This window comes from Leptopilina boulardi, unplaced genomic scaffold, assembly GCF_019393585.1.
Source record: "Leptopilina boulardi isolate dan_hultmark-lab unplaced genomic scaffold, ZJU_Lbou_2.1 LbouV2_25, whole genome shotgun sequence".
NCBI lineage: Eukaryota > Metazoa > Arthropoda > Insecta > Hymenoptera > Figitidae > Leptopilina > Leptopilina boulardi.
The window spans coordinates 117,123-141,186 of NW_026137807.1; the positions used below are offsets into that span (position 1 = coordinate 117,123).

General features: G+C 27.2%; 1 protein-coding gene across 1 annotated transcript; it reads right to left on the reverse strand.

The window, feature by feature from the left end:
- Window positions 1-2,338: 2,338 nt before the first annotated feature.
- Window positions 2,339-12,053, reverse strand: LOC127280783 (uncharacterized). Its single transcript, XM_051304046.1, has 2 exons — window positions 11,745-12,053; window positions 2,339-2,786 (listed from the first exon to the last, which is right to left on the reverse strand). Exons 1-2 carry the CDS (start codon window positions 11,783-11,785, stop codon window positions 2,456-2,458), a joined length of 372 nt encoding a protein of 123 aa, XP_051160003.1. The 5' UTR covers window positions 11,786-12,053; the 3' UTR covers window positions 2,339-2,455.
- Window positions 12,054-24,064: the final 12,011 nt, after the last annotated feature.

The following is a 24,064-nucleotide window of genomic DNA, read 5'->3' on the forward strand; positions in this document are numbered from 1 at the left end:
ATTAAAAGTCCGAAACCCTCATACAACAGTTTTTGGGATCATTGAATTCAAATGGCTGACCCGAATTAAATTTTTATTTAAACCAACTTGTTTTGAAATATATTTAATTTAACGTGAATTGGTTTTTATTTAATTTTTTATTCAATCAAATTCTCATCATTGTTGTTCATTAGTTTTTGATTTAATATATACATATTGAAAAGTTAGAATATAAATATCATGAAAAACTTATTAAATGTAATAAAAAATTTTGAACCCTAGAATGGAAATATGATTTTTTTACCCTCTACTGGAAAAACGGGGTGGTTTGGCACCCCAGATCTGAAACGTGTGTGTAAATTTTCTATTTTACTGAAAACAATTTTTATATAGTGGATTTTTTCCGTTTTCTAATAAGGAAGACAACGGCATAATGCATTTTCTAGTAAAGTAGAGAGAAATTATAAAAATGATGTAAAAACAAAAGAGGACAGGAAAAAATAAAAAATTTTGCAAAATTTATCTTTTTTTTATAATTATTGCAGTTTCTCAACAATATGGCTAATTTTGAAATATCTATCAGTTTTCAAAAGATGAATAGAGACACTTTAAGAATAAAATATTGACTTTTGCATTACTTGACAATATAAATTTTTTTTAAAAAATTATTATATTATATAACAGAATTTTATTTTTAGCTACAATATTTGAAGCAGTTTAAATGAAATCTTTGCGTATAATGTAAATCATCCATCGATCTATATATATATGTGTCTTCTGTTCTTTTAAACATTTTATGACAAAGACTTTGAGTATATATTATTGTTCGTGAGAAATCTGCGAAAAGGAAGAGACTTTCGAGAAATAAAATATACTCTAAATGCAGAAGCGAAACATTTCACCCTCTTTCTCCTCTATATTATAAATATATATATATATATATATATATATACTTATTCCCTTGAGGTAAGCAGCTCTCGAACATCTAGCACAGATCTGGTTATACAATTGAAACTGGGTTTAAGAAAAAATATATTACTTTCTCCCTGGAATTGACTAGTTCACTCGCTTCTATTCATTTTTGTCCACTCTTTCAAACTATTGTTTATCCTTATTTTTTTTCTCAAAATAAACAACTTTTTAGGTTACAATTCGTACTAGTTTTTAGGAAAATTAAAATTTTCCATAAAAGTTAAGATATAAATTTATAATTGAAAGTTTATGTGTTTTATAAATATTGATTAAAGAATAATATGTAACTTTGCTGGGGAGAAAATCTGAAAATAAACAGAGACTATAAAAGTATATGAATATATAGGAAATTTAACTTGGAAGTAAATCTTGGAAAGTGCGTATTTTATAATTAATTAAAACTTTATCAGGAAAATTTTTATTTTTGAGAGAAGTCGCATAACATATTTTTAAATCATTCGAAATTTCAAAAATTTTAATTACTTACTGCAATAGTTTTTTACTTTTTTTAATAAATGTATTGTCTATCTTTATATATTAAAATTTCTTATTCACATAATAATAAAAAATATCTACATGTGAAAATTATTTTTTAAAAATAATTCGTTCGTGTTTTTATGCAAAATAAAATATTGTAGGTAATGTTACAAAATTTTATATTTAAAGACTTACACAATATTGGATCATTTAATAATTTGAATAAATAAAGTTTTAATGAAATTATTTTTTATTAAATTGAAATTTTGATAAATTGTCATTTAGAATAAATGAAATTTAAATATGAAAAAATTAGGATAAATAATAATTTGAAATTAAATAAATGTACAATTATAGATGAAATCATGATTATGTGATTTAATAATTTTTGTTATATTCCATTATTGTGAAGTTAAATTTTGATCAAACTTTTTTTTTTAAATCAGTAATTCGTTTTATATAAATTTTACTATATTACATTTAGGTCCGAAAAAATTGGTTTTAATTACAATTATTAATTAAAGTTTTAAAGAAAATTAATTGGAATAATTAAAAATTATATATGAAAGAAATATTTGATGAAAATATTTTTGACTAATTAATTATTTTAAGTAATAAAAATTATAGTAAATTTACATTCTAATAAACAAATAATTTTCGGATATCGTTTGCAATTTAAAATTTGATCAAATAATTTTTAAATCGTCTCATAAAATGTTAAAGGAAAAAAAAGAAAAGTCAATAACAATTATAACAATATTAAATATATTTTAAAGAAATTTTTTTTTAATTTTTAAAATTTCTCATAACATTTAATGAATTGTTATTACATATGTAAATTAGTAATTGCTATTCCAAGAAGAAGAAGAAGAAGAAGGAAGTGATTAACAGAGACATTTGGATAATTCCATTTAACGAAAATAGATTGGCAATTAGTCACTTGTGGATTCCCGATTTAAACCAAGACGTAAATTGTAATCACTTGAGAGATCGGGAGTTTACAGGGAAGGATGTATTAGGTATTAGCTTAGCTTCTCAAGACCCATAGTGACGACTGCTTTAAGAGAGTCGTGACAGTTTTATGGCAAGCGTGGAAATAATGCTCGACCCGGCTTCTGGCGATGCGCGCCACTCTCACGTTTGTTATTCCACTCGCGACGTTCCTTTGGATAAAGTGCAGATCGTTTCTAAAATAATTGCACCCTGACTTAGTTGGTTGGCGCTGCTGCTGAATTATTCTCCTCAAATTCCTTGGAGAAAATTTAAGATAAATTGAAGTTTTACGTGACATCCTTTGGTGATGAATCACTTTAACGGTCAATTCTTCAGATAATATATTCAAATATTTATATTCCCTCCTGTGAACAAAGAGAAAAAAGAAACACTTTTGACTAAAATTTGACTAAAAAACTTTATATAGTTTTCAATTATTGCCGAAAATCACACAATAAAACATTGTATATCAACTTAACGATATATATTCTTCGTTTGCTTATTTTTTGGTTTACCATTGATAATTTAACATTTCGTAACTTTACAAAACAAAAAACAGTGTTAAATACTTTTAGTAAATTATTATTTTGGTTAGTTTGGTTTAATTTAAAAAAATTTAATCATATTGGAAAAATTAGCTTGAAATATTTACTTTTTAATACCGTTGGTCGTTTTTTAAAATTCAAAATGGCAACGTAAATATGGCGCCTATAGGATATAAAAAATACAAAAAATCCATTAATATGATCTATATTATTGTTTAAAGATTCACATATAACGATAAAAATAACAACAAATCCCAATTCAAAATGGCGCATCAAATATGGCGGGTAAAATTAAAAAATTGAGCTAGGCTCATGAAAATGACTACTTTGGGGTTTTCGAAGTCGCTGGTTACGAATCCGCTGTCAGTATTTAAAAATTTTAAATAGTGGACCAAAAATTAAAAAATTGAGTTAATTTCGTAAAAATGTCTACATGGGGGATTTTCTGGGTCGCTTACGATTACGAATCCGATCTTAGTTTAAAAAAATTTTAAACGCCAGATTCAAAATGTCAGACCAACTTTCAAGAAATTGAGTTTACTTATACGAATAACTGATGACAAATCTCTATTCAAAATTCAAAATGGCATTTATTAATTTAAAACTTACAAAATATTTGGATTAAATTAATACCACCTATATATAGGTATAAAATAATGATGCAAGTGGAATTTTTAATTATATTTACATATTTAAAAATTTCTTTTTTTGTCACATTTTCATAAAAGAAAATTTTTCCTCTATCGAATACAAAATCTTTTCGGTAGGAAAAATTACGAGATATAAAATTGAAAGAGTATAGAAAAAAAAACTGCGGCTAATTTCCATATCAGTTTTATCATGATGAAACGCATGACATAAGCGAAAAGTTTAAAGGGTCCAGTATGAATAAACTAAAATGAAAGTCTCCTGAAACCTGCCATAACCATAGAGTGCGTATATAATGTATATATATATATATATACCCCTAGAGTTAATTCCACTGCAGTGTCGGGCATGGAATTGCTGTGTGTCTGTGGAAAGGGGGTCTATGCATTTTCCCATATCGAAATGATTCTCTCGTTATTCCTCCCTTTTGCTTCTATTTTTTTTTTTTGGGAATCATTCACGATATCGAATGGATCGCGATCTATCGATTCAGTCTATAGTCCCAGACTTGTGTTACACATTGGAGGAATAACACCATGTCATGTACATATACTTTATTTCCATCAACATATAGTCTGCAATTTTTTTTTTTCTGTTGTGATCACCACAAACATAGATAATTAGTCGTTACCAATATACAACACATATGGAACGACAGAAAATGCAAGGGATTGTAATTATTTCCGACATTGTTCCAATTTCTCCTCTTGTCTAATCCTTCTCTGATTTATATACACGGTCTCCAGAATTTCTCATTATTATTCCACACTGTGATGAAAGTTGTTTCAAAATTTTTCATTTTACTGCTAAAAAGGATATTTTTAATTTTTCATTGATTATTTTCATAGAAAAAATTTGAAATCATTTTTATTGTAACTCGGTTTAGGGTATATCGAATTGAGTAGGGAACAAAATTCAAATTATTCAAAATGATTCTAGTCAGATTTTCAGGTTGGCATCTGTTGCAGAGTGATTTTGAATTACAATTATTTTTTTTAATATTTCAACAATACCAGAAAAATTTTCTTTACCAGTGGGAATTTTGAATAATTTTTAAGCAAAAAAATATGTATTATTATTTATTGAAATAATAATTAATTTCACAAGTTTTGAAATTTAGCGCCATTGTTTAAGTTGGCAGTATACCGTTCCTTCTGTCAAAACACTTTTTTTTTATTTTTCTAAACTATAAACATATTTTCACTCTATTACAATCAGTTTTCAATCAAGATAAACAATATAAGCTCTCAGACCTGCAGTATCAACCATAAATTCACCTACATATTTTATGTCAAAAATGTTTACTGACATTTTAACTAGATCTCTACCAAAACCAACTTCTAACGTTAAGAATTCCTTTTCATTTAAAGAATCCATTTTGAATTTCAGGATTCCACATAATTATGTTATGGTGTCTCTTGATGTCACTTCCTTATTTACTAAGGTACCAATAGAATTGGTTATGAAGGGAATTGAGGACAGATGGCCATTTATTGAGAAATCGACCAATATTCCAAAAGATGAATTTAAAAACTGCATAGTATTCATCATGAATAACATGAATTTTCAATTCAACAATAAATATTACAGGCAAAAATTTGGCACACCAATGGGTTCGTCCATTTCTCCAATTTTAGCAGACATAGTTATGCAAGATTTGAAAGAAAATATCATTAAAAATTTAGATTTTAAAATTATTTCATATAAACGGTAGGTGTGTAGTTGACACAATTTTTTATGCGTTCGAAAAAATAAAGTTTCAGTAGTTCTAAATGCCTTCAATTACTTTTATAGTAGATTACAATTTTCCAATGAAATAGAAAGTAATAGTGACATTAATTTTTTAAATTTGAAAATTATTAGAACTGACAATAGTGGTATCATTACAGATTGGTACAGGAAAGATACATATATTCTAAGAGACTATTAAATTATTTTTCTAACCATCCAATTCATAATAAGATTGCATTGATTAAGAATCTTGTTGATACAGCTTTGATACTTTCTTATAAAGTGTTCCATAATAAAAATATTAATCTGGTCAAATCATATTTAAGATTCAATAATTATCCTGATGAATTCATTAACAAACATATCAAAAAAAAAATTTTACAAATCAACAGTAAAAATAATAAAATTAATCCGAACAATATTAATAACGTCAATAATATCAATAATAAAAAAGAAAAGAAAGTGATCTTTCCATATTATGGAGCAATATCGGAGAAGATAAAGAGACTTCTCAATAATTTTAATATAAAAACAATTTTTAATGTAAATTCAAAACTCGATACAATTATTAAACTTGGCAAGGATAGACTTGAGAGACATAATCAAAGTAATTGTATATGTAAATTTGAGTGTAATTGTGGTAAAGCATATATAGGACAAACCAAAAGACCTGTTCATATCAATAATGACAGTACCCCACATTTTATTAAATGGGATGATTTTAAAATTTTAGATATTGAACCAAATCTTAGTAAACGTCTTTTTTTCTGAAATGATTTTCATAAAAAAAGAAGGTAATATAATAGTTTCAATGAAAAAACTGATTTGGAAAACTTTGATAAATTGTATGAAATGATTTTGAATTTTGTTTCTAACAGATTGATTAAATAATACTCATTATATCCACTCTTCGTTCTTATATTTTTGTTTTTTATTTCTGTCTCTTTTGCTTTTCTATTTGTGACGCGATCTGAAGAAAGGGACTTTAGAAGCAAATGAATTATTGGTTATGTTTACAATAGCTTTACTTGAACTAAAAGTTTATTTTTATTTTTGTAAAAGTGAAATCAGTTTTTATTGAATATTTTGGATGCAATGAAGACCTAAATATCATTAGTTTGCATTATGAGTTGAACGTCTTTGTGTATTTTCACTTTAAAATTTCTAAACGTAACCTATAATTTTTTGCTTCTAAGGTCCTTTTCTTCAGATCGCGTCACATTTTTACTTAATGACTATTGTAAGGAAGATATAGTATTTTGAGTTCAGTCATAATTGTACCTTCAAAAATGTCACAACTTTTAAAATCTGCCATGTCTTATTTAATTATTTGTTAATTTATTTGTTTATTTATTTTTGTGACAATAATTGTGTTTTTGTTTTTCTTAAAGAATGGATTATTTTTGTGTGTAAGTTTTTTGTTTTATTTTATTAATTATTATTTTTATTATTAAATTATTTTATTTTTATCTTTATGATTTTTTAATTTATTATTATTATTTTAACAATTTTTATTTTTATCATTAACTAATCTAACAATAAAACTATTCCTTCAATTAATTCTCAATTTTATTCATTTTTAATAAAGTTTTTGATTCTATCACTCGGTAGTATTTAATAATATAAGAAGATGATATCGATCATTCCGAGTCAAAGATTAAATAAAACACTATTCTTTACGTTTCAATGGCACAGCCATCCTCTTCAGAAACTTAAAAAGAATGAAACATTATTTAAAAAAAGATATTTTTCGTTAGAATAAATAAAATTTAGAAGTGATTAACCGTCTCAATAGACACAATTGCTAATAGACACTATTAGCAATCGTGTCTATTGAGACGGTTAATCAATTCTAAATTTTATTTATTCTAACGAAAAATTTCTTTTTTTAAATAATGTTTCATTCTTTTTAAGTTTCTGAAGAGGATGGCTGTGCTATTGAAACGTAAAGAATAGTGTTTTATTTAATCTTTGACTCGGAATGATCGATATCATCTTCTTATATTATTTATTCATTTTTAATTTTAAATTTAATTATACTTCTGACTCCAGATACTATTTCTCCATCGTATGGGTGTTTTTTTGTTGATTCCATTTTTATCGATTTTTGACGATTGTGAGAATGACTGACTGATAATTGTTTTCATCGTTTTTATTTGGTAACTTGTATTTTGTTTATTATTTATTTATTGCATTTTGTTTTTATTTATTTTTAAATTTTTCTATATATTAATTAATTTGATTTATTGATTTATATTTTTGTTAATTGTTCTTGTATAATTTTGTATGTATATATTTTTATTTATTTATTTAATACTCTGACTACCTTTTGTATTTTTGTTTTTTGAAGTTTGTAATAGTCTTCGTCTCATATTAATTTAATTTATTTGTATTTTTGTTTGTTGTTTTTATTTTTTATAATTTTGTATTACTAGACTCCCTGAAGAGGAAATCAGTGTGACTTCGAAACGTTTGAGAAAATTTAATTAAAAATCTATTTGTCCGAATGTTATCGTTTTTGTCGCTTAACGTTTTAAATATATTCTCTCGGACGTTAAAGAATTATTAATTATTAATATAAGCAAAATTCTGTGTTATTTGACAATATTATTCCCACTCCCTTATTTTTAAAATTAATCCTGCCTGCAGAATTAAAATTATTTTGAATTACTATTCTGCAAAATTAATATTCTACAAAACATGTTTTTGCACAAATTGAGATTCAATCAAATTGAATTTCTGGCTAATCAATTTTCATCTAAATAAATATTCTGTAACATTGATAATCGGTTAAATGGAAATTCTGTAAAATGAAAATTCGAATTAATTAATATTCTGTAAAACAAAAATTCTGTACAATTATTTTTCTGTAGAAATAAATTTTTTATTTCTTTTTACATAGGTTAACACAGATTTGGATGAAACTTAGCACACTTTTAGGACTCGGAAAAATAAGAGATATGTATTTTTTATATCGGCAAAGACGAAGGTTTTTGAGGTGAAGCGCTTCTCCCTAGGTCCAAAAAAAAACCTCTAATAACGCTTAATAATATCTAATTGGATATAAAGTAAAAAATTTTCATAGGATATGGTATCTAAGAGTTTTCGGGGTCGCTGATTACGAATCTGAGGTCAGATTTGCAAAATTCAAAATGGCGGATTGAATTTTTAAAAACTTGTTAGATTTTTACGGAACTTGGTACACGGAAAGAAAGTTTGTAGCAATATTTGATATTATGGTGTTACTTTTTAGTATATTTGGTTACAATTGCGGAACATTTTGGCATGATAACGATTTTCGATACTATTTTTAAGAATGATTGAGATTAAAATAAGAATATTTAATATAGTTGGAAAGAAAATTTGATATAATATTCACGAAATCTGAAATCTTTTTATTGAACCACAAAAATGTCAAATTTTAATAAGCTCTTTATCAATTTTTCTAACCAAATATTTCAAATTTCGTAATTAGAATTCTATAAAATGATATAATTATTTCAGATTTTGATATATTTGATATGAAAATTGAAAAAGAAATATCAAAGTTAACGAGATTCGACGAAATTTGCCGAAGTTGAACGTTCGGAATTGCCCGATCCTCACCGAGTGGTAACGAAGACTGACGAAGCTCTTTAGACAAGCCCCTTTTTACTATTATCTTGATACAGACCTGAATTTCTTTTATATAATTAATTTCGAAGATTTTACAATAAATCAGTAAAAAAATTGTTCTTCAAAAAATAATAAAATATTTAATTATTTCCCAATTAATAATGATTTTTATTTATATTTTTAAACATGTTTTGATATAATTTCACCTTTCTCATAAGCGGTGAAAAATATGTCTGGTTAGTATATAAGAATGGTCACATCAGTTTTTCACATGAGCGTAAATTTGTATATGAAGCGTTATTCTGCGAATGTTATACGTATTATCGTTAGTATAGGTTAGGAATAAAAATAAGCCAATCGATGTAAAACAATGCGGTGTATGTGTGTGTGTGTGCATTTAAAAGTTCATATCCTCGTCTATCCTCGAGATGAGAAAGAGATAAAACTTTGGCGTAGAATCTGTTGGTGTTTCTGTCGTCATCTGTCACGACTGAACCACTTCGAATTTTTAGTATAGTTTTAACAAATTTCGAAATAATCTTTCCAAATTTTCATATAAATTTAGTAAATAACGAAGTGCGCATCGATTTAACTTACTTCTGGTTTTTCGTATAAATTTATCAATTTACGAAATAATAATTTCAATTTCTGGAATATATTTACTAAAAAGACTATTGGTAAAAATATACCGATTTTCGTTATCAAACCCAAATGTTCCGCGTTTGAAAAAGAGAATACTAAAATTTCCTATCAGATTTATCAAATATTGCTACTAAATTTCTTTCCGTGTATGTGGGGGTATTATTTAAAAAATTAATTTTTTAAAGATAAGCAGGAAATTATACAGCTTTTTAATTAGATTCATTTGTAAAAATATTTTAGTTCAACAAGAAAAAAATATTAAATATAAATAAAACAAATAAATTATACATTCTTGTGAACACAATGAAACAAAAATCTACTACAAAAATTTCCACTTTGATGCATATTTAGTACATACGTTTGATTTCATTTTTTTCTCCAACTTTGACACAACTTTACAAGCAGATTATAAAAAAAAAACCTAAATGTTTGTTGATGATAAAAAACCGCAACACATAGTTCGCCCGAGAGTCGTAGTACACGTACGCAATTCAATTGTCCCTCAGAAAAATATTTCTATACTTTGTTTGTAAAATACGGAAAAAGAATTTGGTGAAAAGCTTTTTTCACTGGGTTTCATTTAGGTAGAAACGAGTTGACGCAAAAAACTATAGGGAACTTTATGCGCGGTGTAAATTTCTACCTCATTGATTTTTTCGTTCTCAATAATATACGTATATATATATATATGCGATCAGTAATCTCGCGATGCTGATGGTGGATTATTTTTTCTCTCTCCTTTCATTCATCTTTCTTTTTTTTCTGCTCGACAAAAGAAAAAAAACATAATTTTTCAAAAAAGAATCATCTACTTTTAAATGATGGAGTGAAAAAAAAATGAAAATCACGAAAATTCTGTCGAGAAGAAAAATCGCGTTGAATTCAGTGAATCGAATAAAAATTTTTCGTGATAAAATTTTCCAAGACCCCCCTTCATCATCAAACGATGGTGAATATTTTTTTTCAAATTAATTTGATCCTCTCTATTGAGCGTTTGAACCTTCATGAATTTTAATTACATTTTCATTTTGATTTAATGTTGTGTAGGCATAAAAATACAATTTTACAAATACATTGACGAAGAATTTTTTTTTTTTGACATTTTCTGTGTAAATTTGTAAATTGGCTATTATGTAAAATAATAATGTTGATATTTTAAATGACAATTTTTAAATACCTTTCGAGTCGATCGAATATAGTGTGGTTTAAAAAATAAAAAATTAATTAGATTAGCTTGAAATCCAAGTTATAAGTTTCAAGCAAATACATTAGATTCGTACTTCAAATTCGTAATCAGCAACCCCTAAAACCCTCAAGTATAAGTTTCAAGCAAATCCATTTGATTTTTAATATTTTCGTCCGCCATATTGGATCCGCTATTTTGAATTTTTAAAATCTACTTCAAATTCGTAAGTAGCAATCCCAAAAACCTTTAAGTAAGTTACGATTTTTTTTTCTAAGTCGATTTTCAGTAACAATTGTTTAAAGTTGCAAAAAATTAACATTGCAATTATCTCAAAAACCTGACGTGTAGTGAAAAAACGAACCGCTAACTCGAATTCAACGTTAAAATTTACTTTAGAAACAATTCAAGTTTTTATTAATTTCTTTTCAAATAATTATTATATTTTTCAAAAAATATCATTTAATAATCAAAAGTTTTTAGAAAATGAATTTTAATAATAAAGGCTATGTTAAAATATATATGTAGATTAGAGAAAGGAAACAAGAAGAAAAAAAGATAATCTGCTATTCAAAAATTTAGTTAAAGAGAAATTCTATTAATTCAGAATTTAGTTAGAAATTTTTCGCTATATATTAAAATTCGACTCATTGTAAAATCTACTGTATAAAATTCTGTTAAATAAAAAATCGATAATTTTTAATTCGATTTCACAAAAATTACGACTGTTCTAATGTGGGGGGGAATATGCATATGTTCCTCCGATTTATATATAAAATAAAATTTTTCCTCTTAGCTGTTCTTATTGTAATATATTATTTTCAATTACAAGTGGAATATATATATATATAGAATTCAGATGAAGTGAAAATGGAAATGGGGTTTTTGAAGTATAAAGATAAAATTCTATATGATATACATAGTATATATATATATATTGAAAGGAAAGTTATACGTACATTACATTCAACCTACGCCACCCTCTCTCGACACGAGCCATATAGCCTGTTTTACGACTTACAAATTACCAAGGCTTGGATCATGATGATGATGATGATGATTATATATGCTCGGATCCATCAAGAGGTGGCTCGATTAACCGGTTAACCATAAAACCGGCAATTTTGAACCGATCTTTCTTCTCGTGTAAACAAGATGCTCCTCGCTTCCACCAGGTATCGACATTTATTCTATACATTGATCCGTAAATCTTCTAGCGGCATTCCTCTGATAAATACGGACCACACACACTAATTGATATTAGCGGCAATCATCTAAGGAAACAGATTTATTTAAAAACAACAAAATAACATAACCAAATTTGCGTAAAACTAGTGTCGTTTTAATATTTATTGTATATCATTAGAGAAAACAATTTTTGACATTGGGATTATATATTTTTTTTTCTCTTTTGGAATCTTGTAATTATACTAATGAAGAAAGATGATATTATTATTGGTATTTACGAAGAGTATTTATATTCTTTTAAAAAATTAGATATTCAGTAAAAGATTTTAGTTTTAGGTTTCCAAGGAAAATTAAAAATAATAAAATTATAATATCTTAACCCTTCATATATCTGTAATTTTGTATCGAAAAGTTTCACTGTGGTAAAATTTGTACTTTAAAGACTCATTTTTGATGATATAAAACACAATGTTCTTTCATTGTTTTTCCCTAATAATCGCTAATTTTGCAGACGTCATTCGGTGTATGTATATAGAAATTTTTCTTTCACGACGCGATCGTTAATGTTTTTCCCTTAATTGCAAATTCGACTCTTACCGTTACAATCCCGCGCGCGATACACTTTTAATTGCGTCCAGATTTGCAATTCAGATAGGCCATAAGCCTCGACGCGTGTCCATTGCGTGTGCGTTCCCGGGGCTTTTGTCTGCATTTTGTGATACAAAACCCAATACACAAGATGAATTGCGAATATCAGATTTATTCCACGACTATATCATCGTCGGAAGTGGTATAAATCAAACAAAGGGGAAAATTACCAATGTATTAATAAACACGAAACGAAAAATTTCACACAAAAAAAAATGTCAATATATCTTTTTTTAAAAAAAAATAATAATTGCAGATTTTTCATAATATAGTATAAAAACAAGTAGGGGGTCCTTTATGTTTATTTCATAAACATTATGCTTCCTCATAATGAAGCAAAAAATTCGCTTCCTCGTGAAGGAAGCAATGAATTTGTCCAATTCAATTGATTCATTTAAAAACTTTCGAATTAAAAATGTTTTAAATTAATTAAATTTTTTGAAAAATAAAGAAAATTTTAATTAATTTTGAGTGTAACATAAACTTTATATATTAATTCTCAAATTTTAAATCAAATCTATACTTTATATATACCAACCAATTTGTTTCAATGCAGGGAATAAAATTATTTCATATATAAACATGAATTTAAATAAACACATCATTTTTTAGCTAAAATGAGAATTTTTTATTTTTTAACTTTCTTTAATTCTTTAAATTTCAATCAAATCTATACTTTATATATATCAATCGATTCATCTTGACATAAAGAAGACGATTATAATATATATTACCTTAAATTTTTCGATTTAAAAATTTTTTCAATTAAAAAAAATTTTTTGGAAAAAAGACGATAAAATTTTTTTTTTGGGGTATTTTTAAAAATCCTCTCGTCATTTTTGAGAGATTAATGTGTTAAATAAGCCTACCAAATTTTATCCAAATCCATTAAAACCTGTTAAAGATATCGTGTTCACAAAAACGATCCACACACACATACACACACACACACACACACACATACACACACACATACATACATCCGGACAATTGATCAGGATCTCATATAACATGTTTCTATATAGAGGAAAATTTGTTTTCACCATTTTTAAAAAGTTTATAAACGAAAGGACTACATAGCTTCCTCCACGAGGAAGCAAAATTAAATAAACATTTAAGGCGCTGTTTAAATATTACAAATTTAAATTCTGCACCGTTTAATCTGTAAACGGTAAACTGTACAAAAGGTTAAATTCTACACTGTTAAAACTATCCACTGTTTTTAAATTCTACACCGTTAAACTCTACCCAAGCAAAAATTTCTGTCAAACGCCGATATTGACAACAGGCGCAATCATGCATCAATACTATGGCTGGCCGACAATTGGCTTACCAGTATTGGTTCAGTACTGATATGGAGCCGTCCATAAATTACGTAAGACTTTTAGGGGGGAGGGGGGGTCAAGTATTTCTTACGACCAATAGGAAAAATGGCGCTAATGCATGTAAAAAATCTTACATAGGGGAGGGGGGGGGGTTCAAATGACCAGAAAAATGTCTTACGTAATTTATGGACGACCCCTATGGATCACAGTAAACTTGGTTGTATCTTTTTCTATTGCAACGTTTTGATGCACATAAGTTATATCAAAAAGAGATCGTTTTGTGTATCATTTTTAGAAATGATACACGAAACGGTCTCATTTTTTGATGCAAAAAATTTAATCAATTTATATCAATCATGGCCGAATTGAATCGACTCAAAATTAAACGAATTTTTTTCAGATATTTTGGTAATAGTACAATTACGGAGACCATTTCACTATTTAATTTGAAAATGAAAATAACAGAAAATCAAAGACAATGTGCAATTCGATAATTAAAAAGTGACAGCTTATAAACATAACCTAAAATGCATGAGAAAAAATTTGTCGATAAAATCAATATAGCCGAGCTTTTTATAGAAGGTAGATGGCAGCACTCATCTATTTTCTTTCTTTAAATTTTTTCTGAATCGTTTTTATAAAAAGCAAAACTGCCATCTACCTTCTAAAAAGCTCGGCTATATTGATTTTATCGATAAATTTTTTCTCATGCATTTTAGGTTATGTTTATAAGCTGTCACTTTTTAATTATCGAATTGCACATTGTCTTTGATTTTCTGTTATTTTCATTTTCAAATTAAATAGTGAAATGGTCTCCGCAATTGTACTATTACCAAAATATCTGAAAAAAAATTCGTTTAATTTTGAGTCGATTCAATTCGGCCATGATTGATATAAATTGATTAAATTTTTTGCATCAAAAAATGAGACCGTTTCGTGTATCATTTCTAAAAATGATACACAAAACGATCTCTTTTTGATATAACTTATGTGCATCAAAACGTTGCAATTTTTGGTCTCAATTTGATACTTTTAGGAAAACTGTGTATTAAATTCTGTACTGTGCAGATACTGCAAGCCAATACCGGAATGCCAGTATTTTCCAATACTGTGCTAGTATTATTTTGAGACAGTAATGGCAAACCAGTACTCGGTCAGTATTAATTCAATACCGAATGCCAGTATTCGGAAAAATTATGAAAATTGACCTCCATGAAGTTGGCGTTGACGCTCAGCGCCGAAAATTATTTTTCACAGGATCAAAAATGTCAAATTATTTTTTTAAAAAAGATTTTCGGTCCAAATATGTAATGCCTTAAGAAATACTTTTTAAGGTATTATATATGAACCCAAAACTTTTTTAAAAATGATTTGTTATTTTTGGTCCCGTGAAAAATAATTTTCGACGTTGAGCGTCGACGCCAACTTTTATAGACGTGAAAATTGTGTATTTTTGTTGGTTAGAAATTAAATTTACATACATATTTTTTCAAAATTATTTTAATACTTCTTTTCGATTACTACAATGCGTTCGTTAACGGAATTATTTTTAAATTTAATATTAAAACTTTTTAATAAAATAAATACATAATTAATGAAGTTCTCAAATTATTTTTCGTACACTGAAAAAATATATTTGAATCAAATAAACTCTATTTTAACCAATAATTTCATTCAATTTCGGTAATTTAAACAAATACAAATAAATATATATTTTATATTTGAAGAAATTATTTGAATAATAAAATATAGAGTAAAATTTTAATATAAAAAAATAACAATTTAAAAGTTATTATAATTATTTATTATTATTAATAATAGTTAAAATGGTATGAGTGCGTGCGGTTCGAGCGAAGAGTCGGTTCTTCGATCCAGCTGCTCAATTAATGTACACTCAGAAAAAAGATATGTTTGAACCAAATGTATCATTTTTTTATATTTACCCAATTTTTTGGTTAGTACAAACAAAATTTGTTTAATTCAAATAAATATTTATTTGATCTAAATAACTGTTTGGTTTATTTTAATAAATTTTTTGAACAAAGAAAAAATTTGATTGATCTAAATAAACGTTTGGTTTATGCAACCAAATGTTTGGTTAACTGTATATCAATGCATTTATTTTGTTGATTAACCAAAATTTGGTTGCTTCAAACGAATTTTTTTCTGAGTGTAAAAAGCAAAAAGAACCCTGAATTTTGAATATCTACCAGTGCTGGCTTATTACTGGTTACTATAATTTTGCCCGTACTGGCAAAATACAGAATTACTGCTAAATTCCAGTATTGAACCAGTACTGAACGCCAAGACTAAGCCATTGCTAATGACCAGTACTAATAAACGTTATCATCCCAAAACATATGCCAGTATTGGTTCAATATTGACGGTCAGTACTTTGCCAGTAATTGACAGTACTGACGCAACACTGCGCCGGTTGTAAATTTTTGCTTGGGTACATGCGTTTATTTAATAAAAACAAATTATTATTTTTAAATTCAACACAGAAGACTTCTTCAGCGTTAAACTCTACATAGAGGCCGTTTTCACCGTGTGGATAAATTTAATTTTCCGAGAGGTTAAAGGCAGTAGATATATTTTGCGTCTGCGCAAAATGTTTGTATACAGCATCTGCGCAGACGCAGAATATATCTATTGCCTTTAACTTCTCGGAAGATTAAATTTATTCAAACGGTGAAAACGGCATTATAATATGCTGATTTAATAATTAGAAAATTATTTTCTCCGTTAAATTTTACACCGTTGAACTTTACACACATTTTATTAAATAATAAAAAAACTAATTTTGTTAATTGTCCTGTACAAAAAATATAGAAAAATTCTACACGGGGTTTACGTGATACTGTCATATTCAAATTCATAAAACTACAACAAAATCTAATGGATTTTAATTGTTAAAAAGGGATTTTTTAATGTACTTTTCATTAACAGAAATAGTTTATTGAAAACAAATATTTAAAAACCCTTTTTCTAAAAATTAATCCTTATTTTTCAATTTTTACCCATTTAGGATTTAGAAAGGATTTTATTTTCATTTAAAAGCTAATGTTTTTCCAATAAGTTATTTAAATATAAAAGTGAAACAACGAAAGGATTTCGAGAAAATATAAAAATCAGGGTTCACCAATTTTTTTTTTACATTTTTTCGAAAACACACTGTTGCCCCACTTTCCTTTTTTTAGTTTTTGTTGTCCCACTTTTATATTTATATCGCTTATCGAAAAAAAAATCTCAGCTTTCGAATAAAAATAAAAAAAAGGTTTTATTCAAAATCTCAAATGAGTCAAAATTGAAAATAATGTTTAATAAAATTGCTAAATAAGCAAATTGTAATTATAAATTAAATTCAAATATAGAATACTCATATTTTCAACACCATTTCTAAATTTTATGGAATTATTTTCTTTTAAAATATAAAACATTTCTAAAATTTTACGTTTGTTTAAAACAATTTCAGTATCTTAAATTTTTACGCTATTTTGTGAAAAATCAAAACAATGTTATTGTTCCGTTGAGTGTTTACATAGAGCGGTAAATTTACTTTTATTGGTTTCTTGATATTTGTGTTCATAAATTCTATTTTCTAGGTATCTTAAGAGTTTGTCCGATGTAACAAGAGTTACAGTTTTTACAATTTATTTTATATATTAAATTTGGTTTTTCAAATTTTAAAAAACTGTTTTTTTGTCTTTTTATTAGGTTTTCTTCTATTTTATTTATGGAGTTAACAACAATAATGATTAATTAATTTAATATCGACTTTAAATACTAAATTGTTATTTGGTTCTATTTTAATACCTAAAATCGGTTTTATTTTAGTACTTTCTTTTTATTGTGTATTTGCCAAGAATAAATTCTAATTTTAAGAATTTTTTATTTTTCGGTGTACAGTTCTCGCTTATTTAGGATCAACAGTATAATATTAATAAAATTTTACTATCTTTATCAGTCAGCGAATATATTTTTACATCATCTTTAAATTTTAAAGTCAGTCGTTCGTATGTCATTTGGCGAATTTCTGCTTTATAACCTTTTTTGACCATTTATATATACATATATATATATACATGAAACACGAAAATGTGAAGAAACTGGGAAAAAAAGAACAAGGAGAGATCGAGGGCAAATAGAGGGTGAATGAGAAAGAGAGAAAAGGTGAAAGTGAGAGTGAGAAAAGGACCAAGGGTGAACAGCAAGCGTTCACTATCTGGACGGGTGTTGCCATGACACCACGAAAAGCATCACCCCCATTTCCAAATCTCTCTCTCTCTCTCTCTCTCTTCCACCCCCATGGGCAGTGCTTCGCCTCGTTCAACACCCCCGAATTGCGAGATACTCGTAAAATTACCTTCAATGGAACAAGACAAAAAAGAGAAAAAAGACTTCTTCCTTATTTTTTCCGTTCATTAAAATAGTTGAGGTGGATCAAATGATCATTTTATCACTCCTCGCTTTTATTTCGTGTTTAACACGATCAAAAGTGCTTCAATGCTATATATATATATAAATAGCTGAAAATTAACAGCGAACCTCGAATTTAAAGTTCCCATTAAGATTTTCATTACTATATATATATATATACCTCTCACTGCACAACCGCACTTTTTGTGGAAAAAGTTATAACGAAAACAAAATCAAAAGAAAAAATAAAAGTATAAATTGCTCCTTAAAGGCAAGTGGAAATAAAACGATGACAAGAAAGAAAGGAGCAGACTTTTGAATTTTATTTGGAACACAAAATAAAATGCTTTTTGAATGAAACATAAAAGGAATCTTCAAATTTTATTTCGAAAAAATGCAAGATGATTTTAAGCTTATTTTTGCTGCGATCAAAATTTTAGTCATAAAAAAATCTTTTTACGACTTGAGAGGTATATATATATATAGCAGTTGAATTTCTTGCAGTTCCACTTAAATTTTTTTTGAAATAATCCATTCTCCTTTTCTGTTCGTTGGACAATTTAGATCGTTGGAGTGTGATTTCTTTTACACCATCGTTATTTTCTTTGAAAGATTCCTTTTACAATCCTTTCACGACAAATAGTCTCCTGCAAGTCTCCAGTGGGGAAAACATATATTCATTGCCATAAGATAGAGAATATGGAGTTGAAATGACAAGATTCTGGAATTGAGGAAAAATACATGCGAAGATAGAAAGTATCTTTATATATATATATATGTGTATATACGATTCCGCGTCATTGCTCTTGCAAGTTAAAACATAACGCCCGCGATGCAAAATCTCCTGGCAAAGATCTGTAGACAAGTTTTGGCGTACATCCAATATTCCTGCCAGTTTGATGCGCCTTTAACATCGTTCATTTTCCTTTTGCCTTTATTTCCCGACTTTTTTTCCCTGCAGTCACTTCTAATCCTGTTCGTGCACGAATTTCTGTAATCAACGAAGAAGGGATGTATAAAGAAGTTTATGTATTTTTTATGTCTAGAGAGACATCGACCCAGAATATACATATATATATACTTCTATTTTTATTCTGTCAGGGATGACATGATCTCGATATCGATCGATGACTTGATTATGCAAAAGCCCGTAAAAATATCGATACGTCCGGAAGACGCCGTATCGCATGTCGAGAACGAAAAAATAAAGGAGACAAAAAAAGCTTCAAAACCTTCAATATATTTTGTGCCAGAGTGAAAAGAAAAGACTCTATAACATTCTTCTTTTGATTAAATTTTTTTTTTCTTGAATAAAATTGGTTTCATATATATTGTAACGTATGATTTAGGAATTAATTTATTTTTATATTTTCCATTCAAACAATGTTATTTTAATTTATTTAATTTTAATATTGCCAGACGCTAAGATATTTTATGAAAAATAACTAAACCAGAAAATAGTTAAGTAACCGGACAAAGTTTATAATTTTACATAGGAAAAATCAGCTCAGGAACTCAGGACCGCGGAGAGGGGGGTTAAGGATAAACACCATTAATTACACAACATTTACAACAATTAGACCATTTATTAATATTCACTTCAAAATTTAGAAAAAGTTAAAATTTGTCAGAAATCCGAAATACAAGATTTATAATTTTATATTATCCATTATAAATTTTAATAATAATAATATTAATGAAATCGATTAGGAAGGAAAACGATCCTAAAATAAACAATTGGGACTCACTGTCCGAATTTAAATAAAGACGACGACGGTCATCGCCTCGACTGAATTTTACACTTTACATTTTGAAATATTTCATCAAAAAAGAATGACACTAACTCGACGAACGCCAGGAAGAGAATGAGAGTAAAATGGCCGACGAGTCAAACTCTAAAGCGTCGCTAATCAGCGGCCTCTCTTCTCGGTGTCATTTGGTTTAATTAATATTCAATAAAATATCTGCAATCGATACTTGACCGTCGGTAACGCAGATTCCTAAACTATCTGATGTTGGAATAATCTATGTGAGAAGTCCGTAGAAAAATGACTGTTCCAAACATTTTTTTAATCAAAATTTAAACAATTTTATAAAATTGCATGTAATTTCTTTTTCAATTTGTTAAAAAAAAATATAAAGTTGTCAACAATTTGTCTAGTCTAACGTAAATATTTAATTCTTTATTCTAAAGAATATGTATTGATAAATTTATATTTTTAATTTCAGTAATCAAATTGTGCGCTACGAGGAGAATCACCCATACTGAGTAAGTACTTTTATATTATTTTCTTTATGGGGTAAAATTTCTCAAGTGATCCAACATTAAAATATATTTTTCACTTTTTCTCAAAAAAAATTTTTAAGAAATTAAAATAATGCCAATTTTGAGAAAACGTGAAAAATATTTTTAATTTTCTGAAAAAAGGATGAATATTGAATTTATTGAAAAAAAAGTTTACACCATTCGAAAGAGCAGGAATAAAACCTTTTGAAAACATAGGTCAAAGCTTTATTTAACTTTATTGTGTAATAGTTACGACTTTTTCAAAAATACACTGTTTATATTTTACTAAAACTATAACTCCCTCCCCTTTTTACAGGTTTTAATAAAACTTAGCAATACTTTGTGGTTAAAGTACTCACCCTTAGGGCTTAACTATATGAGTAAGTTTTAGCTTGATATAAGAAATATTTATTTTAGTTGTATCACTTCAAAAATTTTGATCCTTATATAAATATTACATTGTAAATTCACTGTATTAAGTTAAAAAAAACTTGCAGCTCCTAACAGTCACTTGACAGTTTAAACGTTTTATGTCAGATAATAATTTGACGTAAAATGTTTCTATTCTAGTTATACCTTTATCTGTACTAAGTAGTAAAAGACAGTTCAAGTCAGGCATATAGCTTCAACAAAATTCTTGTAAATTATTTTAGTATAGTATTAGTGATACAAAAGTATATCTCAGATGGAGTTTTTAAATTCTTGTAAATTTGAAATAAGTAGTATAAGTCACTTTCAGCTGTATACTTTCAAATTCTTGTCAATTAGGCCTAAGTAGTAAAAGTCAATTTTCGTCAGGCAAAGTTTCAAATTCTTGTGACTTTTATAGAACCTATCAGTAGTAAAAGTACGTTTTGTCAACAATTTCGAAATTCTTGTACATTTGACATTTAAAAAATTAAAAAATTATTATTAATAATATCGTTTCTGGCACCATGACCTCAAAGTCATTTGTATTACATTTTTGAATCGAAAAAATTAATTTTGGAAAAGTTTAAGCGCGTTCCTCCAGCAATGAAACAAAAGGCCATAGAACCTTTTATTTGCGCTTAATCTAAAGTTTAAACTTTAGACTACAATCCCTAAAAATTATATTGATGCGTCAATAACCTCAAAATTGTTGGCAACCATTATTAAAATAGCTTCTTTTGTTGAAAATATAAACGCAATTTATTACCAATGACTTTGAGGTTAAGGTGCTGGAAATTAATTTTTAGGAATCGTAGTCTTAAATTCAAACTTTAGTTTAAGCCCAAAAAACAGTTATATGACCTTTCATTTCATCGCTAGAGGTACGCACTCAAATTATTCCAAAATGAATTTTTGCAACTTGTTGCTTCCCAACTCATATTTTTTTGTAATAATAAAGTGAATTTGTCGAAATTATAATAGGTACTTAGGTTAAGAATACAACAGTACACTTTACAACACTAACATAAATTTTTGAATTATTTTTATATTTATCTTAAATAAATATTATAAAATTGTAATTTTAAAACGTGCATTTCTAAATATATAACGGATTAGGATAATTACTCTCAAACCCTAATCATATACCCATAAACATTTTCTTTCAGATTTGTTTATGTACTGTAAAATTCATAAAGTGGTATCAACGCCACCTTTTTTTTGTGGGTGTTCCTATGGAAAACCAACCAAGGTTTCTCCTCAAAAGAACCAATCAAGGAACTTGGTGCCCTTCTGTGCCAAAAAAAATCAAAACGTCGATCTTCCCTCCCAAAATTTTTAACTTCTCTTTGCATAAAACTTCACAATTTACAAATCAGAATAAAACTACTGATCGACGACTGATGATCATTATCGCGATCCTTTAGTCATATAAAATTTCATTCTCGATTATCTAGTATTGTAACTCGTGAATCACGGTATAATTTCAAATAACATACCGTAACTTTCAACACACTTTACCAATTGTACACACACAATTGAAGAAATATAATTGTATTACGTATTTAGTTTGCTGTTATTGACTTATACAAACCTTTCTGATACTTAATTCTTAATATTAATTAAGTCAGACCGTTTATTAAAATAAATATGCGGAATTAACACAACTCAAAAATGGATTACAAATGACTTTGAGGTCACGATGTAAGAAAGGTGATTTTTGGGGAATATAGATGAAACATTCAAGCTTCAATTTAAGTTCAAGTGGATGGTTCTACGAATTTTTGTTTCAGTGCTAGAGGTACTTAAAGTTTGCAAAAAAAAAACGCGATTTCTTGAAATTTATTTTAAACCCGTTTTTTCAAGAACTAAAGCTGATAGAAACTTTTCGTTTACGGATTCGTGTTCAGCATGAAAAAACCTATCAGAAACAGCTTTGACATTTGCGGCAATAAAAAAATTTTCTAATTTTGTTGGCCTGTGTAATTAATGTAATTAATGTTGTAGCTTAAATAAAAGAAAATTCAAAAGTTCCCTAAATTTCACAAACTTTTTGTCAGATCACGTGTGTTATTTCTTTTTATTATATATATCTTTAAAAATAAAAGTTTTATTTATTTTGTATTTTGTAACAATTTGTGTGAAAACTTGCATTTCTAAATATATAACGGAACGTTTTTTCTATTATTATTATTGTACGTTGAGTTGTTATATATATGATGTTTGTAGATAAAGAAATATATTTAATTTTTTTTCCCTCCTTGTAGACTGAATTTTTTTTAGCTCTTGAAGAGAAAGACTCTTCTTTCTGTATGAATACCCAAAGCATACCTTGAAGCTTCATTTTTCTCCTCCTATATAGATATATATGTACTTGAAGAATCTAAAAGCGATTCAGACACGCAGTAGCAAATAATAAATTGTATATCCTTCTGTATTTGAAAACGCAATTATTTACCATATCCACTTGAGATGAACGGAGGAGATTATTGCATTTTTCTCAAATTTGATAACGAAATAATGCATTTTAGATATATAATGTTGAGTGTATCTCATTGTATGTATTGTATATACACACATATAAATATATATATAGAGCGATGGTTCGAAATGGTATGCTACAGGCATAGCATCGACGGTAGTGACATTGTTCAAGCATCTCAGATATCTAAACACTCCAAAGCATCGTGCACTATAAAGAATTTGATATTCTCAATGTCTTTTGATTTTGCCTTGGAACTCCTTTGAGAATACGTATAAAGGGATATATATATAAAAGCTAATGTACAAAACTTATAAAATGCTTACAAACAAGGGAATATTGAATTTTTGGTTACTGTTGTAAGGAATTTTTTGAAAATTTAAATTTTTCTAAAATAAAAAATATCAGTCAATCTTCAATTGTTCTGAACTTTATTCTTTTTTACAATTAGTTTCATCCGTATCTTAATTGTAATTTTTATTTTTTTCAACCATAATTTTTTAATATCTTAAAAAACGAATA